General features: G+C 39.2%; 1 protein-coding gene and 1 long non-coding RNA gene across 4 annotated transcripts in view; one reads left to right on the forward strand and one right to left on the reverse strand.

Annotated features, from left to right (window-relative positions):
* Window positions 1-4210: 4210 nt before the first annotated feature.
* On the reverse strand, window positions 4211-7764 carry LOC138842850 (uncharacterized). Its single transcript, XR_011377788.1, has 3 exons — window positions 7737-7764; window positions 7506-7617; window positions 4211-4254 (listed from the first exon to the last, which is right to left on the reverse strand). It is a non-coding gene; the product is annotated as an uncharacterized lncRNA (long non-coding RNA).
* Window positions 7765-8460: 696 nt separating this feature from the next.
* The window catches only part of DBT (dihydrolipoamide branched chain transacylase E2), a 46410-nt gene continuing 34742 nt past the window's right edge, over window positions 8461-20128 (forward strand). For 2 of the 3 annotated variants that reach the window (XM_060302223.1, XM_030868806.2), the window contains exons 1-2: window positions 8461-8559; window positions 16874-16997. In XM_060302223.1, the coding sequence (XP_060158206.1) occupies window positions 8509-8559; window positions 16874-16997 (175 nt within the window). In that variant the 5' untranslated portion in view covers window positions 8461-8508. Of the gene's footprint in view, window positions 8560-16087; window positions 16123-16873; window positions 16998-20128 lie in introns of all 3 variants that reach the window. The other variant, XM_060302228.1, reaches the window with a different exon arrangement.

Here is a 20128-nt window from a genome sequence, read left to right on the forward strand (position 1 = left end):
GCCTGGGAATGCATATACTTTACCCAATCTCTGATACAAAAGCAGACAAAGATGACATGGAGAAGAAAAATTTATAAATTTTATAAATTCAGATGCACCAGGATCAATCAAAATATTAACAAATAAATCCAACAACATTTATGAAATACTATATAGTATGACCAAATTGGGACTGAATATCATTCTAACATTAGAAAAATGTTATGATGTTATATCAAAAACCTAAGATCCCATTAATAGATGAAGAAAAAGCATTTGAAAAAAATCAAGATCTATTTATGATAAAACAAAAGCAAATGAACCTAGGAATAAATGTAAACTCCCTTGATTAAGGACATCTGGAAAACTCTACAGCAAAGTTCATTCTTAATAACAGTAAATAATGGTAAAACATAAGAGACCTTTTAAAATCAAAACAAGATAGTAATACCCACAGTTATGGCTTCTTTTCAACAGATGATGGAAGTCTAGTCAGATTTTACAAGAAAGAGATGAAAGACACAAGACTGGACAGACTAAAACAACACCGTCATTATTCACAGGTGATATGATCACCTACATAGAAATAATGCCATTTGCAGCAACATGGATGGACCTAGAGATTGTCATACTGAGTGAAGTAAGTCAGACAGAGAAAGAGAAATATCGTATGATATTGCTTATATGCGGAATCTTTAAAAAATGATACAACTTTACAGAACAGAAACAGACTCACAGACTTAGAGAATGAACTTATGGTGGGGGGAGATAGTTAGGGAGTTTGGGATTGATATGTACACACAGCTATATTTAAAATAGATAACCAACAAGGACCTACTGTATAGCACAGAGAACTCGGCTCAATATTCTGTAACAACCTAACTGGGAAAAGAATTTGAAAAAGAATAGATACATGTATATGTATAACTGAATCACTTTGTTATACACCTGCAACTAACAGAACATTGTTAATCAACTGTACTCCAATATAAAATAAAAAGTTAAAAAAAGAAAACCTCAAAGAATCTTTAGATATATTATTGAAAATATAGTTTCAGTAAAATTCCAATCAAATGCCCACAGGACTTTTTTAAGGAGCCTGACAAGACAATTCTAAAATTTATATGAAAGAACAAAAGTGCAAGAATAATTTAAAAAGAATGAAGGGTACTTGTCCTCTCAAAACCCAGAATTTCTATGAAGCTAAAGTGAAGGCCATTCATACTGTTTTATTATAGACACATCGGCTCCCGTATCAACAAGGCCCGTAAATTTCACATTATTATTAAAGGTAATCGTTAATTGGGGACGTTGATCATCGATAAAGGATTGTCAAAAAACATTTTTTCCCGTGCTGCCAAACCCCCCAGTACGCTTTACCGGGGCGGCTGCTTGTTTTATACATGGTAACAGTAACAATTGAGCAATTCTTTGTCCTTTATTAAATTCTGTAGGTTTTGTAACAGAAATCATAATGGAAATTTCTCCGTTATAATCCTCATCAGTAACTCCAGTATGAACTGTTACACCCTGCAGAGTCAAACTACTTCGTCCTAATAATAGTCCCACGGTTCCTGCAGGTATAGGCCCATAAACTCCTGTAGCTAATTTGTGAACTCCTGCTGGCGTAAGGATACAATCTCGAGGAGCAATTAAGTCAACGGCAGCACTGCCGCTGGTAGCATGCATGAGATCAGTAACTAAGAGCCGATGTTGAGATTGTCCTGTAGTGTCTGATGAAAGCTGCCATTGCTTACAAGATACCGTTGAGAATTTACCGTCGCTTTTCCCGTATTGTTGTTGCGGCCCCGGCTTGGGCCTAGCTTCCCGTTTCCCGAGACATTATCTCGTGGAGGCAAAAGATTTCCTAACTTATCCCCTTTGGAACGGCATTTATTAGTCCAGTGTTGTCCTTTACCACACCGACGACATACCAGGTGGCTGTTCATTCTTAACCTGTTTTGATATTTGGCCTTGCCCTTTTCGACAATCTCGCCTCATATGTCCATACTTTCCACAATTGTAACATTTAGTATGATTATCTTTCAACCCTCCAGTTATGGCAGCTGCAAGTAAATTGGCATAAGTAGGAGATCCAATATCATGGCAAGCTTTTATATACTCTTCAAGTGGAGCGTTTACAGCTCGTAAAGGCCGCAATGCCTTCGGGCATTCAGGATTTGCATTCTCAAAGGCCAAGGATTGTAATAATAAATCTTGCACGTCTGTTTGTGCTACAGCTCTTTGAATGGCTGCATGCAATCTAGACAAGAAATCTGTGTAAGGCTCACCAGGCCCTTGCATTAACTTAGTAAAAGATTGTGCTGTTTTTCCAGGGGGTTCCACTCGTAGCCATGCTCGCAAACAACACATACGTATTTGAATGATTCGTAAATCATCAAATTGAGCTTGAGCTTGTACATTACTAAATGCCCCTGCTCCTATTAATTCATCTAAAAGTGGTCCTGGAGGATTACGGGCCACATTAGTCCTTGCCATGTTTTCAGCTTCTTCTTTCCACCAAGTCTTAAACTGCATATATTGTCCAGGTTCAAGAACAGTCCTGGCAAGTGCCTCCCAATCCTGAGGAATTAATATGTTTTTGGAAGCATACCCAGACAAAAGTCCTTGAACATAATTAGAATGCATCCCATATGCCTTAATGGCTTCTTTTAGCATTTTAAAAATTTTAAAATCATGAGGGTTATACTCAACACTCATATATCCATTCGGAAATTGATCATTAGCAGGCATAGCTTGTCTAACAATAGGGAAAGCAAAAAATGGTTCAGAATATTGCTTTTCTTCCTTATTCATCTCTTCTTCCAATAAAAGTTTATTACATTCAGGTTTTAGAGGAAATCGAAACTGACGAGAGGCTCCAACAGGATAAGCAGCTAATTCTAAAGGAGGAGCCGAAGGAATAGTAGGACATGGCTCCTGATATGAAGAGGTGGTAGCATTGTTTTTATTTTCTTCCAATTTAGCCATCAAATTTTTCAACTTTGAAAGTATATCAGAAATCTCATTCTGTTGAGAAAGTGGCATCTCATTTTGTTTACTAGCTTGCTCCCGACCTTTATCATCATCAGAAAGAGCCCCTTCATCACTGGAGCCCGAAAAATCCTCTCCTGTCTCAGACATAAGAGGAGGAGGCGGAGGAAGGTCCTCTATAGGAGATTCACGGGACAGAGTACGAAAAGTAGCAGAGTGATCGGGAGCAGAATTCGGACGCTGAGGGCGCGCCCCATTTTCTCTTTCAGTCTCAGATTGTAATGATTCTAGGGCAAGAGAAATTAGATTACAGAGAGACCAGACACGGACAGATATAGGGTCTCCATACTGATGAGCTCTTCTTAATGCTCGCATAACCTGTTTCCAAACTTTTAAATTCAACTGGTTATGACCAGTAGGTTGAAACCAGTAACAATGTTTACGAATCTCCGCAAACAATTCATCAAAAGATTCTTGTTTCGCTTTCACTCCAGAACTCCGGAATAACTGTTTCAGGAGTCTAATGTAGTGACGTTCCACTGAGGGAGAATTCCCCATGACTCTACTCTTCCCGAAGGTTTCGCTTTACCCTTTAGCGTACAAAAATCCCCTTCGGTCCCGCGTGACCTCGAGACTTACCTTCAGGTCCCTGTTCGGGCGCCAAATGTTGTAGTTTCTTATGACAGGGCTGAAAGTAAGCTCATCACACGAGATGAATTGTGCAGAAACACAACAGTAGAGGGCTGCTGCTCGCTCAGGCAATACAGCGCCGTCCCATCCTGCTGTGGTGACTTTTATTTAAGCATTATCTATGTTTACACCTTAACATTTGTTTTCTTAACATTCCAGAAATGCCAAAGCAGCTACATATGCTTTCACTGATTATACAAGCAACAGTGGGCTTTCTTGAAGACTTGCCTTGCTTCGTCCTTGAGCTCAAAAGCAGCACAAGGACATTTCCTTGTGTTCCCATTATTCTGATTATACCGAGGACATTTCATGGATCAGTGCCCAAAGCATCCAGGACTGTTTGCAGTTCTGGCTTATTCGCACGCCCCCGGTTTGCCGGGAGGCGGGGGTGGGGGTGGGCTTATGGGTCAAGTCTCCTTTCCATGCCCCCTCAGTGATTTCTCTACACTAAAGTAATTAAGATAATGTGAGGTTGGTACAGTGATAAATAGATTACTTAGAGCCCTTAAACTGATTTCTTTGACAGATGAGATGGCAGATCAGTGGGAAAAGAAGAACTCTTCAGTTTATGGTGTGGAAACAACAGGTTAACTGTAAGAAAAAATGAAATTGGATTTGTATTTCACACCATACACAAAAACCATTTCAAGATGATTTAAAGACTTAAATATCTCCCATAATATTTTAAAAATTAACTCAAAATGGGTCAAAGCCCTAAATGTAAGAACTAAAACTATAAAACTTTTAGAAGACGATATAGATATAACTCTTCATAACCTTGGATTAGTTGATGGTTTCTGAGCTATGACACCCGAAGCACAATTTTTTAAAAATAAATTGGACTTCAATTTAATTAAAATAAAAAAACTTTTGTACTTCAAAGGTTACTATCAGGAAAGTGAAAAGACAAACTAAAGAATGGGAGAGGGCTTCCCTGGTGGCACAGTGGTTGAGAGTCCACCTGCCGATGCAGGGGACATGGGTTCGTGCCCCGGTCCAGGAAGATCCCACATGCCGCGGAACTGCTAGGCCCGTGAGCCATGGCCGCTGAGCCTGCGCGTCCGGAGCCTGTGCTCCGCAACGGGAGAGGCCACAACAGTGAGAGGCCCGTGTACCGCAAAAAAAAAAAAAAAAAGAATGGGAGAAAATATTTGTAAGTCATATATCTGATGAGTCTAGTATCTAGACTATATAAAGAACTATTACAATGCCAAAATAAAAAGACAACCCAATTTTTAAATGGGCAAAGGATTTGAATAGACATTTCTCCAAAGAAGATATACAAATGGCCAATAAGCACATGAAAAGATGTTCAGCATCATTCATCATTAGGGAAACGCAAATCAAAATCACAATGAAATATTACTGAACACTACTTGAAAGATAATTCAAAGACAATTCTCTCAATTCTTGAGAGGCAAGTGTTGGTAGGAAAGGAAAGTTTGCTTTATTTCGGAGGCCGGCAACCGGGGGGTGGACTCCTGCAAGAGAACCAGCTCCTGATTGTTGCTCAGGGGACAGGGGCTTTTAAAGGGGAGTTTCAGGGCTGTATAGGCAGAGGGAGGGAGCAGAACAGCATAGTCAGCTCTGACAGTCATCTTGAAATAAGTAATGTGGTGGTCTGATCAGCATCATCTTGGTTGTTTCAAGATTACTGATTAATCTTTAGTTCCAGGGTTTGTTCCCATTTCTTTGAGGCCAGTTCTCAGAACTGTGGAAGCTTATGTCATGGCTTCAGTTTGGTCATCATGTAGTCATCCTCCTTCACCTGGTGGGGGCTTCAGTAGCTGCAAAACAGCTCACAGGATATGGCCCAGAATATTATCTATAGCCCTTAAGGAGGAAATAAAGGTCCTTGACTATGCTTAATGATTAAACTATTATTATTTGGTCTCCTTTGACTGTTTTCCTTTGTTTCTGTATTTTCTCACTTCTCTGATTAAACTTATTCTTTGGCTAAAGTATTTCCACAGACAAAAGGCAGGCTGAGGATATGGGGGGCGGGGGGCAAGGACCGTAGGGTCCTGCTCCGTTTCAATATCACTTTATATCCACTCGCATGGTTATAATGAAAAAGACAGACAATAACAAGAGTTGATGAGGATGTGAAGGAACCAGGACCTTCATACACTGCTAGTGAGAATGTGGAATGGTGCAGCCACCTTTGAAAACAGTCTGGCAGTTCCTCAAAGAATTAAACATAGGGTTATCGTGCAACCCAGCAATTCAACTCCTAGGTATACACCCAAGAAAAATAAAACACATATCTACACAAAAACTTGCACATTAATGTTCATAGCAGCATTCACAATAGCCCAAAAGTGGAAACAACCCAAATATCTATTGACTGATGAGTGGATAAACAAAAATATTTATATCTGCAAAATGAAATATTATTCGGCCATAAAAAGGAGTAAAGCACCGATACATGTGTAAAATAGATGAACCCTGAGAACATTAGCTAGTCATAAAAGCCACATATTGTATGATTCCTTTTATATGAAATGTCCAGAACAGGTAAATTTATAGTCAGAAAGTAGACGAGTAGTATCAGGGACTCAGGGGTGGGAGGGAGTTCCAGAATGGGAATTGATTGCTAACGGGCATGGGGTTTCTTTCGGGAGGTGATGAAAATGTTCTGGAATTAGATGGTGGTAATGGTTTTACAACTTTGTAAATATATTAAAAATCTCCGTATTGTTCACAAAAATCTTTCTCTTGCCCCTTTGCAGTCATTCCCCATTCTCACCCCCAGTGCCAGGCAACCACTAATCTGCTTTCTGTCTCTATAGATTTGCCTTCTCTGGACATTCCATACAAATGGAATCAGGCAATATGTGACCTTCTGGATCTGGCTCCTTTTACTTAGCATAATATTTTTGAGGTTCATTCATGTTAAAGCATGTATCATTACTTCAGTCATTGTTAGTGATGAATAATATTCCATTATATGAATACACCACAGTTTGTTTATTCATTTACGTATGGAGGACATTTGGGTTGTTTCTACGTTTTGGCTAATATAAATAAGGCTGTAAGAACATTCTTGTACTAGTCTTTATGTGGACATATGTTTTTATTTCTCTTGGGTAGATACCTAAGAGTAGAATTTCCAGGTAACAATCAATCATTCAATTATTATTATTATTATTTTTTTTGGCCACACCGGCGCAGCTTGTGGGATCTTAGTTCCCCCACCAGAGATCAAACCCAGGCCCCCTGCAGTGGAAGCTCAGAATCTTAACCACTAGACCACCAGGAAATTCCCTCAATTAAATTTTTAAAAAGAGAAGAAATGGGTTATTTGGTTCTTTCGAGCTCAAGTGAAAGGATTAACTAGTGAATATGTGGCATATCTCTTGATGTTGGAAGGAAGGATAAGGAAACATACCATACTGAATTTGGAAGCAGTAATCATGTTGAGGTAAAGAGTATAAAAGAAAAGAAGTAAACTAGACATTTCCTTAAGAGAAGGTAGAGTCAAAGGGAAAGTTAAGAGGAAAAAGGTAGTATAGGGGCTCTGGGAAGAAAAATAATTCAATTCAAAGGCACAGCTACTTAATCTTTTTATACAAACACATGCATGTAGTATTATGAAATATATTATTTGTGCCTATAAAATGTTTTGTTAGTGGGAAAGTTAAAAAAAACAAAGTTCTTTGACTATCCCAGGTTTTCTTATAAAGGTTATGATTTAAATCTATTGCTTACAGTTTGTGTGTGTGTGTGTGTGTGTGTGTGTGTGTGTGTGTGTGTGTGTGTGTGAAATAGACTGAAAGGCAAATAAAGCAAAATAAAAAGTGGGAGTTTGAGTAATATCCGACAGTGAATTTGTGAAGTACCTGAGATTTTGTTTTACGGCCACTAATCTTCAGTGTTGAGAATTTATGATTTTGTCTTTGTTCCGGTTTTGTTCTCTGTAATTCTTTAGACATCTGTACAGATTTTCATTCCCTTATAAGAGGAAGAACAGACAAATATCATCGTGGACATTTCTAGAAATTGGTTTCTTAGTTGCTGTGAGGAGGATTGACCATTAGAGCTCTGATCTTTTCTTTACCAGTTCCACTGACCTCAATTTGACATTTCTCCAAGAGGCAAATAAATACAGGTAGTATGTCTGACATTCTTGCATATGCTGGGCAGCTACATCTGACAGATTCCCTAAAAAGGAAAGATAATGGCGATGACATTTGTCTTAGACATTACGGTAACCTTGTTTATCTTCCATGAAAAAAATAAAAAATCGAAAAGCCAGTTTCGGTAACCAAGAACACAATGCGAGTAAGAAATGCCCGTCATTGGGAAGTATTCCAGTATAGACTTGACTCAACTAGCGGTACAGATCCTTGCTACAAAGTATAGAAATGTCCCATTTTCTGTAATCAATCAGTTACAATACAAGCTGAAGGAAGGTTTTTGTTTTTGTTTTTGCTTTCTCCTGCTTACCCCTCAGATCTTACTTCAACGTAAATTTCTCCAGGTGAGTGCCCTTCCTTTGTTTCCTTAACATACTCCATCTCCCCCATTACTTGCACTGAAAATATGATCGTTGGCGCACAGGTACTTACACAGCTGTGCCTTACCCAACTTTGTCCCTGAAACTAAATTTGGGCAGCCCTCCTCCCCACTTGTCTCTTCTCCCACTCCGCAGGGCTTCCCCACCCCTCCCCAACGGTTATCTCAGCCCCGCCCCGCTCCCTGACTGGCTGTTGGGTGGGAGGCTCGTTCCTTCGCTCTCCATTGGCCGCTCAGGCCTCAGGGGAAGGCTCGTTTCCCGGCTCCCAATAGGTCCCCCGCAGGCAACTCCTCCAACCTCAGAGCAGTTGTCATTTCCGGAGTAAGATGGCTGCAGCGTGTGTGCTGAGGACCTGGAGCCGGACTGCCGGGCGTCTGGTAAGCAGGTTGGGCAGATCTGAGGTCGGGAAGGAGTGATTTGTTCGGAGTCACCCGGGAGAGGTGTGTTACTTTGTCCTCCTAGTGCTTCGCGTACAGGGCTCGCGTGATGGAGAGGTGGAGGGATGTATGCAAAACGAAGGGCAGCGAAGGTGGCGCTCAACCTGTCTGGAAACCCACTCTCTCTCCTTACCTGGGCGCACTTACGTCGTGACTCGGTCGCCCTCCCGCTTCATCTGCACCCGAAGCCCAGCTATCCTTTCGTTCAGTAGCCTTTCATTGAGCACCATCCGGGTACCGGGCATTGTGGTAGGCACTGGGGAAACAGAGATATACTATATTCAGTAAACATTTATTGAGCACCCCTTAGTTTCAGACACTGATAATACGACCCCTGCCCTCAAGGAATTTACAGTCTAGAGAAAGAGACTGGGCAAGGAAAGCGTAACACCATAGGTCCTTGCCTCCAAGCAGCTGAGAGGCTCGAACTTTGTTCTTTGGGTTTAAACCTATCTCCTGCATTTGCACCAGTATCTTTCCAACCTTTTAAATCACCAGAGCTAAGACCCACCACCATTTTTCCTTCATTTCTCCCCTTTCATACAGTCTTCTAGCACCAAACGATTAACATCCCAATAATCATAGTGTTTCATCCTATTTGCATAGCTTTTTTCTTCCTGGGTCCCCTCTTCAGAATTTTCCTACAGTGTTGGGCCCCTGATCTTACAAAACCTTCCAAGAGCCTGCTATGTACCAGGTACTGTGCTAGGAATTGGGGGTGCAAATATGAATAAGACAGACACTGATTTCTGCCCCCTCAGGGTTTAATTACAGCCTTGTGGTGTGGCACGGGGAAGAAAGGCAGAGATAGACAAGACAAGCAATTACAGCACAGCATGAGAAGATGGAACAAGTGCCTAGAGCTACAGAGACACATAGGAGGGATCTTGGGGGGTCAGAGAGTTCCCAGAGGATACTGTATAATTTGAGATTTGTGAAAGCTAAGTAGGAGGTAACCAAGAGAAGAAAGCTCTTCTCAGCAGCACCTTAGTGGGTATTGGCCTCCCTTCTTTGGAAAGCTCTCCATGCTTGGCTTCTGTGACACCAGCTTCCTGGTATTCTTTTTCCTACATCTTTGAACACTTTATCCCAACCTCCTCCTCTTTCCTTGCCTAACTTTTAAATATTGGTGTTTTTAAGGGTTCTGACTTTGCCCCTCTCTGTGCTTCTTGCGCTTCCAGGGTTACCTCATCCACTTCTTCAAATTTAGTTGCCATTTATATGCTGATGATTCCTGAAGTTCCCCAGTCTTCCAGCCAGCTTTACTGCAGACCCATGTATCTCACTGTCCTGGAAATCTTCAAATTGCATGTAGTTTAGGTGTTTTTCAGCTGTAAGTAGTAAACCCAACCGATAAGTAGGAAATCAAGTATCCGTGTATACAAAGCATCTGAAAGTTAGATGGCAGCTGGGATTGATTAAGTAGCTTATCATTATCAGGGTTGTCATTTTAGCAATTCCTTTGGCCTTTCCCTCAGGGTCACAAGAGGGCTGCCACAACTTTGTATTCAGGGCAGTAAGGAGGAAGTGGTGGTACCATCCAGACACACTGGCTAGAACTGTGTTACATGGCCACTGCTAGCACAAGGGAGCTTGGAAGGACTAGCCTTTAGCCACCTCACAGTGACTGTTATAATGTCTCTGAGGAACATCAGACTCTAGGCTCTGGAACTAAACCCTCAAACCTGTTTCTCTTGATTCTAGCCTGTAAATCTCAAAAATCTAGTCATTTTTCTCCAAGCTGTCTCCAGCTGCAGATATCCTGGACCTTCTAAGTTGGACTTTCTGCCTCTAATCTTGTGCCTCTCTAACCCGTTCTCCATAGTGTAGCCAGAGTGATCTTATAAAGTAGGACACAAATTTGAGAATGTCATTTCCTTGCTTAAAACTGCTCTCAGCAAAATGTTCAGAATTCAAATGACTATGAAGCAATATATGATCTGGATCCTTCCAAACTCTCCAGCTTCATTCCTTGCTAAAACCTAACTACCCAGTCCCCACTCTGACACTTCAACCTTAGCTCACACTAAACTACGCTAGAAGTATATTGAACAATTTCAGTTAATTGAACACAGGCTGTTTTCTCTCTCTTGACTCCAGACCTTTGCACGTCTATTTCCTCTGCTTTAAAGACTCTTGCCTTACTCCCCTATAGACTTCTCTGCAACACATCTCACCCCCTGGGTGACTCCTACTCATCCTTAGGTCTTACTTCACTTTCTCCAGATAGGTTCCCTCCTTTATGTTTTCTTAACACTATCTCCCCCATTATAACACTGTTGTAATCATCTGTTTACTTGCTTTTATCTTTCACAGTATGGACTATACCTTCCATAAGGGAAGGAATCACATCAATTTTGTTCTCTAATCCTAAATGCCTGGCACATAGTAGGTACTCAATAAACATTTGTTGAACGACTCAGTAAAAAAAAGTCTATTTTTTCCATATGTTATAAAAAATCATAAGCAACAAGAGGTCTTATCACCTATAGTAAATTATTAAGAAAGCCTTATTATGTTGTGTTTATACTCCCCTACGGCATCATGCATTTGACTCTTGATTAACTTACCGTATTATCTTGAATTTTTCTATTTTGTCTGTCTTCCTGCAGTAAAGTGTAAGCAATTTGAATTCAGAGACTCTATTCTACATCTTATTTAGCTTTGAATTCTCGAGCATAGAACAATCCTGTCTTTAGGTATGCTCAACAACTGCCTGCTGAATTATTACTAATTTATTTCCTTATTATGTGAATCTGCTAAACCGCCTTTTCATTACTTTGTATTTTTTTGTGTGTTGTTTGTAGAAGACAATGTCTTTCATACTTGAAAAATTATCTTTTTCTCCTTCTCCCTTCCATTTTTTTAAAATAAATTTATTTATCTATTTATTTTTGGCTGCGTGGGGTCTTCATTGCTGTGCGTGGGCTTTCTCTAGTTGTGACGAGCGGGGGCTACTCTTTAGTTGCAGTGCGCAGGCTTCTCATTGCGGTGGCTTCTCTTGTTGCGGAGCACGGGCTCTAGGCACGTGGGCTTAGTAGTTGTGGCTCACAGGCTCTAGAGCACAGGCTCAGTAGTTGTGGCGCACGGGCTTAGTTGCTCTGCAGCATGTGGGATCTTCCCGCACCAGGGCTCGAACCTGTGTAGATTCTTAACCACTGTGCCACCAGCAAAGCCCCTCCCTTCCATTTTTATCCTTCTGTTTTCCTTTTTATACCTTTAGTCGGCACCTTCACTAATGTGTTTTAGCTTTCTCTTAATAGCCACTCAATCGCTATTTATCACATAATGCCTATTGCACTTAATGTTGCTTGCTTTCTTTTTCTACTTTAAATCTTCTCAGACAGGAGCCTGTCATTTCATGCCTCAAATACAATAATTGTTCCTTAACTTTGTCCTTTCTCTCCAAGCTTTACCTGTTATAATCTAACGCACACACACCCCTAGATTAATTTCTTTTTTTATGCTTTCATTTTATTTATTTTTTTATACAGCAAGTTCTTATTAGTCATCCATTTTATACACATCAGTGTGTACATGTCAATCCCAATCTTCCAATTCATCACACCACCATCCCCACCGCCCCACCGCTTTCCCCCCTTGGTGTCCATATGGTTGTTCTCTACATCTGTGTCTCAATTTCTGCCCTGCAAACCGGTTCACCTGTACCATTTTTCTACGTTCCACATATACGCGTTAATATACGATATTTGTTTTTCTCTTTCTGACTTACTTCACTCTGTATGACAGTCTCTAGATCCAGCCACGTCTCAACAAATGACCCAATTTCGTTCCTTTTTATGGCTGAGTAATATTCCATTGTATACATGTACCACACTTCTTTATCTTTGGGCATTTAGTTTGCTTCCATGACCTGGCTATTGTAAATAGTGCTGCAATGAACATTGAGGTGCATGTGTCTTGTTGAATTATGGTTTTCTCTGGGTATATACCCAGTAGTGGGATTGCTGGATCATATGGTAATTCTATTTTTACTTTTTTAAGGAACCTCTATACTGTTCTCCATAGTGGCTGTATCAATTTACATTCCCACCAACAGTGCAATAGGGTTCCGTTTTCTCCACACCCTCTCCAGCATTTGTTATTTGTAGATTTTCTGATGATGCCCATTCTAACTGGTGTGAGGTGATACCTCATTGTAGTTTTGATTTGCATTTCTCTAATAATTAGTGATGTTGAACAGCTTTTCATGTGCTTCTTGGCCATCTGTATGTCTTCTTTGGAGAAATGTCTATTTAGGTCTTCTGCCCATTTTTGGATTGGGTTGTTTATTTTTTTAATATTGAGCTGTATGAGCTGTTTATATATTTTGGAGATTAATCCTTTGTCTGTTGGTTCATTGGCAAATATTTTCTCCCATTCTGAAGGTTGTCTTTTTGTCTTGTTTATGGTTTCCTTTGCTGTGCAAAAGCTTTTAAGTTTCATTAGGTCCCATTTGTTTATTTTTGTTTTTATTTCCATTACTCTAGGAGGTGGATCCAAAAAGATCTTGCTGTGATTTATGTCAAAGAGTGCTCTTCCTATGTTTTCCTCTTAGAGTTTTATAGTGTCCGGTCTTACATTAAGGTCTCAAATCCATTTTGAGTTTATTTTTGTGTATGGTGTTAGGGAGTGTTCTAATTTCATTCTTTTACATGTACCTGTCCAGTTTTCCCAGCACCACTTATTGAAGATGCTGTCTTTTCTCCACTGTATATTCTTGCTACCTTTATCAAAGATAAGATGACCGTATGTGTGTGGGTTTATCTCTGGGCTTTCTATCTTGTTCCATTGATCTATGTTTCTGTTTTTGTGCCAGTAGCATATTGTCTTGATGACTGTAGCTTTGTAGTATAGTCTGAACTCAGGGAGTCTGATTCCTCCAGCTCCATTTTTATCCCTCAAGACTGCTTTGGCTATTCGGGGTCTTTTGTGTCTCCATACAAATTTTAAGATTTTTTTGTTCTAGTTCTGTAAAAAATGCCATTGGTAATTTGATAGGGATTGCATTGAATCTGTAGATTGCTTTGGGTAGTATAGTCATTTTCACAATATTGCTTCTTGCAATCCAAGAACATGGTATATCTCTCTGTCTGTTGGTATCATCTTTAATTTCTTTCATCAGTGTCTTATAATTTTCTGCATACAGGTCTTTTGTCTCCCTAGGCAGGTTTATTCCTAGGTATTTTATTCTTTTTGTTGCAGTGGTAAGTGGGAGTGTTTCCTTAATTTCTCTTTCAGATTTTTCATCATTAGTGTATAGAAATGCAAGAGATTTCTTTGCATTAATTTTGTATCCTGCTACTTTACCAAATTCATTGATTAGCTCTAGTAGTTTTCTGGTGGCATCTTTAGGATTCTCTATGTATAGTATCATGTCACCTGCAAACAGTGACAGTCTTACTTCTTCTTTTCCAATTTCTTTTCCAATATTCCTTTTATTTCTTTTTCTTCTCTGATTGCCGTGGCTAGGACTTCCAAAACTATGTTGAATAATAGTGGTGAGAGTGGACATCCTTGTCTTGTTCCTTTTCTTAGAGGAAATACTTTCAGTTTTTCACCATTGAGAATGATGTTTGCCATGGGTTTGTCATATATGGCCTTTATTATGTTGAGGTAGGTTCCCTGTATACCCACTTTCTGGAGAGTTTTTATCATAAATTGGTGTTGAATTTTGTCAAAAGCTTTTCTGCATCTATTGAGATGATCATATGGTTTTAATCTTCAATTTGTTAATATGGTGTATCACATTGATTGATTTGAGTATATTGAAGAATCCTTGCATCCCTGGGATAAATCCCACTTGATCATGGTGTATGATCCTTTTAATGTGTCGTTGGATTCTGTTTGCCAGTATTTTGTTGAGGATTTTTGCCTATATATTCATCAGTGATATTGGTCTGTAATTTTGTTTTTTTGTAGTATCTTTGTCTGGTTTTGGTATCAGGGTAATAGTGATCTCATAGAATGAGTTTGGGAGTGTTCCTTCCTCTGCAATTTTTTGGAAGAGTTTGAGAAGGATCAGTGTTAGCTCTTCTCTAAATGTTTGATAGAATTCACCTGTGAAGCCATCTGGTCCTGGACTTTCGTTTGTTGGACGATTAATCCTTTTTCTTCAATAACCCATAATGTATGAGTTCAGACTCCTTAATTTGACATTTACAGTCATCAACAGTTTGGTCCTTGAGCTCCTTCCACTGCTCCCTTTGATAAATTTGATCAAGGCAAATCATACAACTCAACATTAAAAAATGGGCAGAATTGTATGGACATTTTTTCAAAGAAGAAATGCAGATGGCCAACAGGCACATGAAAGATGCTCAACACCACTTATCATCAGGCAAATGCAAACTAAAACCACAATGAGATATCACCTCACACCTGTCAAAATGGCTATCATCAAAAAGAACACCAATAACAAACGTTGGCAAGGTTGTGGAGAAAAGGGAACCCTTGTATACTGTTGGTGGAAATGTAAATTGGTGCAGCCACTGTGGAAAACAGTATGGAGGTTTCTCCAAAAAACTAAAAATAGAACTACCATATGACCTAGCAATGCCGCTCCTGGGTACATATCCAAAAAAAACAAAACACTAATTTGAAAAGATATATGCACCGTAATGTTCATAGCAGCATTATTTACAATTACCAAGATATGGAAGCAACCTAAGTGCCCATCAACAGATGAATGGATCAAGAAGATGTGATATACATACATATATTTATGTATCTATCTATATGTATGTAATGGAATACTATTCAGTCATAAAAAAGAATGAAATTTTGCCATTTGCAGCAACATGAATGGACTTGAAAAGCATTATGCTAAGTGAAGTAAGTCAGAGAAAGAAAAGTACTGTATGTAATCACTTATGTGTGAAATCTAAAAAATACAACAAACTAGTGAATAGAACAAAAAAGCAGCAGACTCACAGATAGAGGACAAGCTAGTGGTTTCCAGTAGGAGGGAGGGCAATATAGGGGTGACAGTGTGGGAGATACAAACTTATGGGTGTAAGATAGGCTCAAGGTTGTATTGTACAGCATGGGGAATATAGCCAAAATTTTGTAAGAACTGTAAATGGACTGTAACCTTTAAAAATTGTATAATTTTTTTTAAAAAAAGTGTGATGTAGTTTATCAGGTATTAATAACATTGAAATGTTAACTTTCAAAATAAAATATTGTACCTTTCACACACTTAGGTTTTGATATACCAAATGAAATACATTCAGTCTTACTTATTTCTGTAACATTGTATTTTATTATATTAGGATTTTATATAAAATATCAATAGTTAAATCTAAAGAGTCATCTATAAATTGTGATAAGAAAACCTTTGAGGACAATACTATGTGTGTTTTTCTGTGTCTTTAGATGCTAAAGGAGTCACTTTTTTTTAAGAATAAAGAAGTGATTATTTATTTATTTATTTTTGGCTGCGTTGGGTCTTCGTTGCTGCACTCAGGCTTTCACGGCGAGCGGGGTCTACTCTTCATTGTGGTGCGTGGGCTTCTCATTGCGGTGGCTTCTCTTGTTGCGGAGCACAGGCTGTAGGCACGCGGGCTTCAGTAGTTGTGGCTTGCGGGCTCTAGAGCATGGGCTTCAGTAGTGTGGCACACAGGCTTAGTTGCTCCACCGCATGTGGGATCTTCCCAGACCCGTGTCCCCTGCATTGGCAGGTGGATTCTTAACCACTGCGCCACCAGGGAAGCCTGCTAGCAGTCACTTTTGAATTCTTTAGTTGTTTTATTTCAGGAAGCCTTTAATGACTCAAATACACCTACAGGCTGTTGTGTTTATATAGAAAACATTGTTAAAACTTTTTTACTTCCGTAGGGAATTTTAGGCAAGGATCATAAGCATGTGGACAAATCAGGATATAATTTTACTAAACAAGGGAATTCCCTGGCGATCCAGTGGTTAGGACTCCCTGCTTCCACTGCAGGGGGCACAGGTTCAATCCCTGGTTGGGGAACTAAGATACCTCATGCCTCGCGGCATGGCCAAAATAAATAAATAAACAAAAGAACAAGAAAATATTCTGTGTGCTAGGGTTTGAATTCCTTTGTTTCCTTAACCAGAAACTTGTCACTGATGCCAAGTGTTCTGATTTCAGCCTAATTTCATATTGTTTATATCGTGATAATGATTGTTCTACTTTTAGAATAGACTTGAAATTCAGTATATACTTAGAGATACGCCATTAAGATCATTTATAAAACCTTTTACTGTTTTGTTTTCCCATCTCTAGAGTTGTGTCCGCTACTTTCAAACATGTGGTAATACTCATGTTTTGAAACCAAACTCTGTGTCTTTCTTTGGTTATCCTTCATTCAAGTATAATCATCCACATCAGCTGCTGAAAACAACTGCTGGTAAGTATAATCTCAGAATAGCCTGTACAGCATAGTGTTTTATATTTATTCAGTAACTGAAGACTTATCAAAGTAAAAAAGTTGACCTTTTGCTTCTAGCCTGGCCCTCCTTGCTCTCCCCACATCTATCCAATTCTCATTTTCTTTTCTTTTTTTTGCACCCACTCCCCTTTCACATACTTTCCCTTAATACTTGTGTCTTCATAATGCTGGGACTGGGTTCTCTTGGGCCTTCTGTTCTTTATCATATGACTTACCTAAGTGCAACAGTCAGCATTGATATGACTTAGATTAAATTGTTGACTTAGTAGATTGTATCCTTGTACTCACTGTATTACTGTTTTTTGGATGAGGCACTTAATCTGTCATGTTAAGATAGTGTGATGAGGTGCTTGTGTAAATACAAAGTTCTCTGGCTTTTACCACTTAATTACATTTCCCCCAACTTTTTCTACCTTGCAAAGAACTTGAGACTTAAGTATTAGATTTGGCAAAGGCACTAAAACTTTTTTTTTCCCTGATGTTCTATTTAGAACCCTGGTAAAGAACCCTAGACTTCCGTTACAACGTTAAGCTTTTGACAGATACATAGTGCCTTAGTCTGTGCTAGTGATGAAGAATAACGGAATTCCAGGCGGATCCAACCCCTGAGATCAATTAGTCCTTCCATGCCTTGTATATGTCTTCTTCCGCATCACCCTAAGATATGTAAACCTTATCTTCACCATTAAAAAAAAAAAAAAAGATTTCTATTTTCAAAAGTTGATCTTTTCTCTTTACTTCTCAGAGAAAATAGAGGCCATTCAAGCAGAAACTCCAACTTCCTACCCTAGTGTCTAAACACTTAAGGAGCTTTGGGTTACTAGCTGTGTAACCTGACCCAAGTTACTTAATTTCTCTCTGTTTCATCATTTGGAAAATGGGAGTAACATAGTATCCAACTTTGTATTCTTGTGAGAGCAAATCCCAAGGCACTGTTCTACATACTTGGGATACATCCTCTTCCAATTCTTCCCTAACTCAGTAAACAGTTAGGCTAGAAACCTGAAGCCATCTCGATACTTGTCTCACATCACGTTGATTACCAAGATATGGTAATATTACATCTTAAATGTTTTTAAATCTGTCTTCGCCTTTTCAGACAGCTTTGAAAATATTTAAATATATTAAGTTCTATACTTCAGTTTCTTACCTACAATAGCCTCCTAACTGCTTTCTCTGCCACCCCTCCCCCAGTCCTTTCCATCACATTCCTGCCAGAGATATTTTTCTCTAAAATTATAGATATAAAGTTATAGGTCTGAAATTGTAGATGGGACTCCTATCAGCCAATTATTGCTGAATAATAACCTTCCCCACAACTTAGTGCCTTAAAGGAACAATGATTTATTGTTCCTCAGGATTCTGGGGGTGGGTTGGTCGGGTGGCTCCTCTGCTGGTTTCACCTGGGCTCACTAATGTGACTGGATTCAGCTACAAGGTCATCTGCTGGTTTCACCTGGGCTCACTAATGTGACTGGATTCAGCTACAAGGTCATCTGCTGGTTTCACCTGGGCTCACTAATGTGACTGTATTCAGCTACAAGGTCATCTGGGTCAGAAGGTCCAAGATGGTCTTACACATGTGTCTGACAGTTGGTGCTGGTTTTTAGCTGCGGCATCTCATTTCTCCTCCATGTGGTGTCTCTCATCCTCCAGTAGACTAGAACAGCTTCCTTATATGGGGATCTCAAGGCACATTCCAAGAGGGAGAAAGTGGAGGCTGTGAGGTCCTGTGAGGCTTGCGCTCCAGAACCTACAACTTTACTTCTGCTGTACTCTATTGGTAAAAACAAGTCATAGGCCAGTGTAGATTTAACTAGTGGTAAGATAAACTGTACCTCTAATGGGAACAGCTGCAAAGAATTAATGACCATAATTATTTACCACTGGTTCCTAATTACCTCTAGGATATCCAAACACCTCACCTCATCATGGCACAAAGCCTTAAATCTGGGCTTATTTCTTGCCACGTAGCCTATCCTCAGCTGTACGGAAGTGTTTGTCATTCCCTAACCAGGCTGCATAGTATCATATTCCCATGCCCTTTCACATGCTGGTCCTTGCATAATATTGCTTTGTATAGAGGTGACATGGTGTACTTACTTGCCATTTTTGATTACTTCAGTTGGTTTCCAATTCTTTATTATAACTCTATGATAACTCTTCCTGAGCAGAAATCTTCGTGTACCTCTGTATTTCTTCAAGGAAAAAAAAATCTTAAAAGTAAAATTACCTACGGAGTCAAAGAAACAGACTTTTTTTTTTTTTTTAAGGTTTTTGATTCTTAATGCCAAACTATTTTTCAGAAAGGTTCCAGTTTATACTCTGAGCAGCAGGCTGTGAGAGGCCCCACTTACTAGAGAGGAAACAAGAGGTGCTTAAGACCTCCATATCAAAAGTGTATTTCGTATTTCTTAACTACTAATCTCCTCATATTTATTAAAGAAAAATTTCCTACCTTAATCAGCTTGTTGTATATTTTATAAGCAATTTTGATTAATAGTAGTTTAAAGATAGAGGAGCGCTCTTCAGTCACTTCGGAGCCATTTGTTAATTTGGAAAAGTGAGAGGATCCATACATACTTTCTGTCTTGGGAATAATTACCATAAATTATCATTGGCATCTAAGTGTTATAAAGAGGGTGTAGAAATTTGAAAAGGAGTAAAAAAAAGTGCTAAGAGAAAATAGAAGACTAAAATTTAAGAAGTTGGTAGAACATCATTTGAGCGAATAAGAATTTTCCAAGCCTTCTAGGTATGGATCTGCCTGATTTTTAGACACCGGGAATGAGAAGAGTGGTATGAAGTCAAAAGAGATTTAAGAGCAGGCCATTGATGTTTATTATAGTTTCATAACATGCAACAAGGAGATCCAGCTGAACCTCCCTTTGTCTAATATCTTGTTCTATTTTCTGTTCATTGCTATTATTGCAAAATCTCATTTGTTGGAAGGGCCTCCTATATCCTTGTAAAAGAACATTATTTTGGAAATAGGAAAATGTCAGTTCAGTGGCAATATCAATAGGTCTGTGTCACTGAATAATTTATATAAATCTTGGGTAGTTATGAATAATGAAGAGATTATAAAC

The sequence above is a fragment of the Globicephala melas genome, chromosome 1 (assembly GCF_963455315.2).
Source record: "Globicephala melas chromosome 1, mGloMel1.2, whole genome shotgun sequence".
In the NCBI taxonomy this organism is placed as follows: Eukaryota; Metazoa; Chordata; class Mammalia; order Artiodactyla; family Delphinidae; genus Globicephala; species Globicephala melas.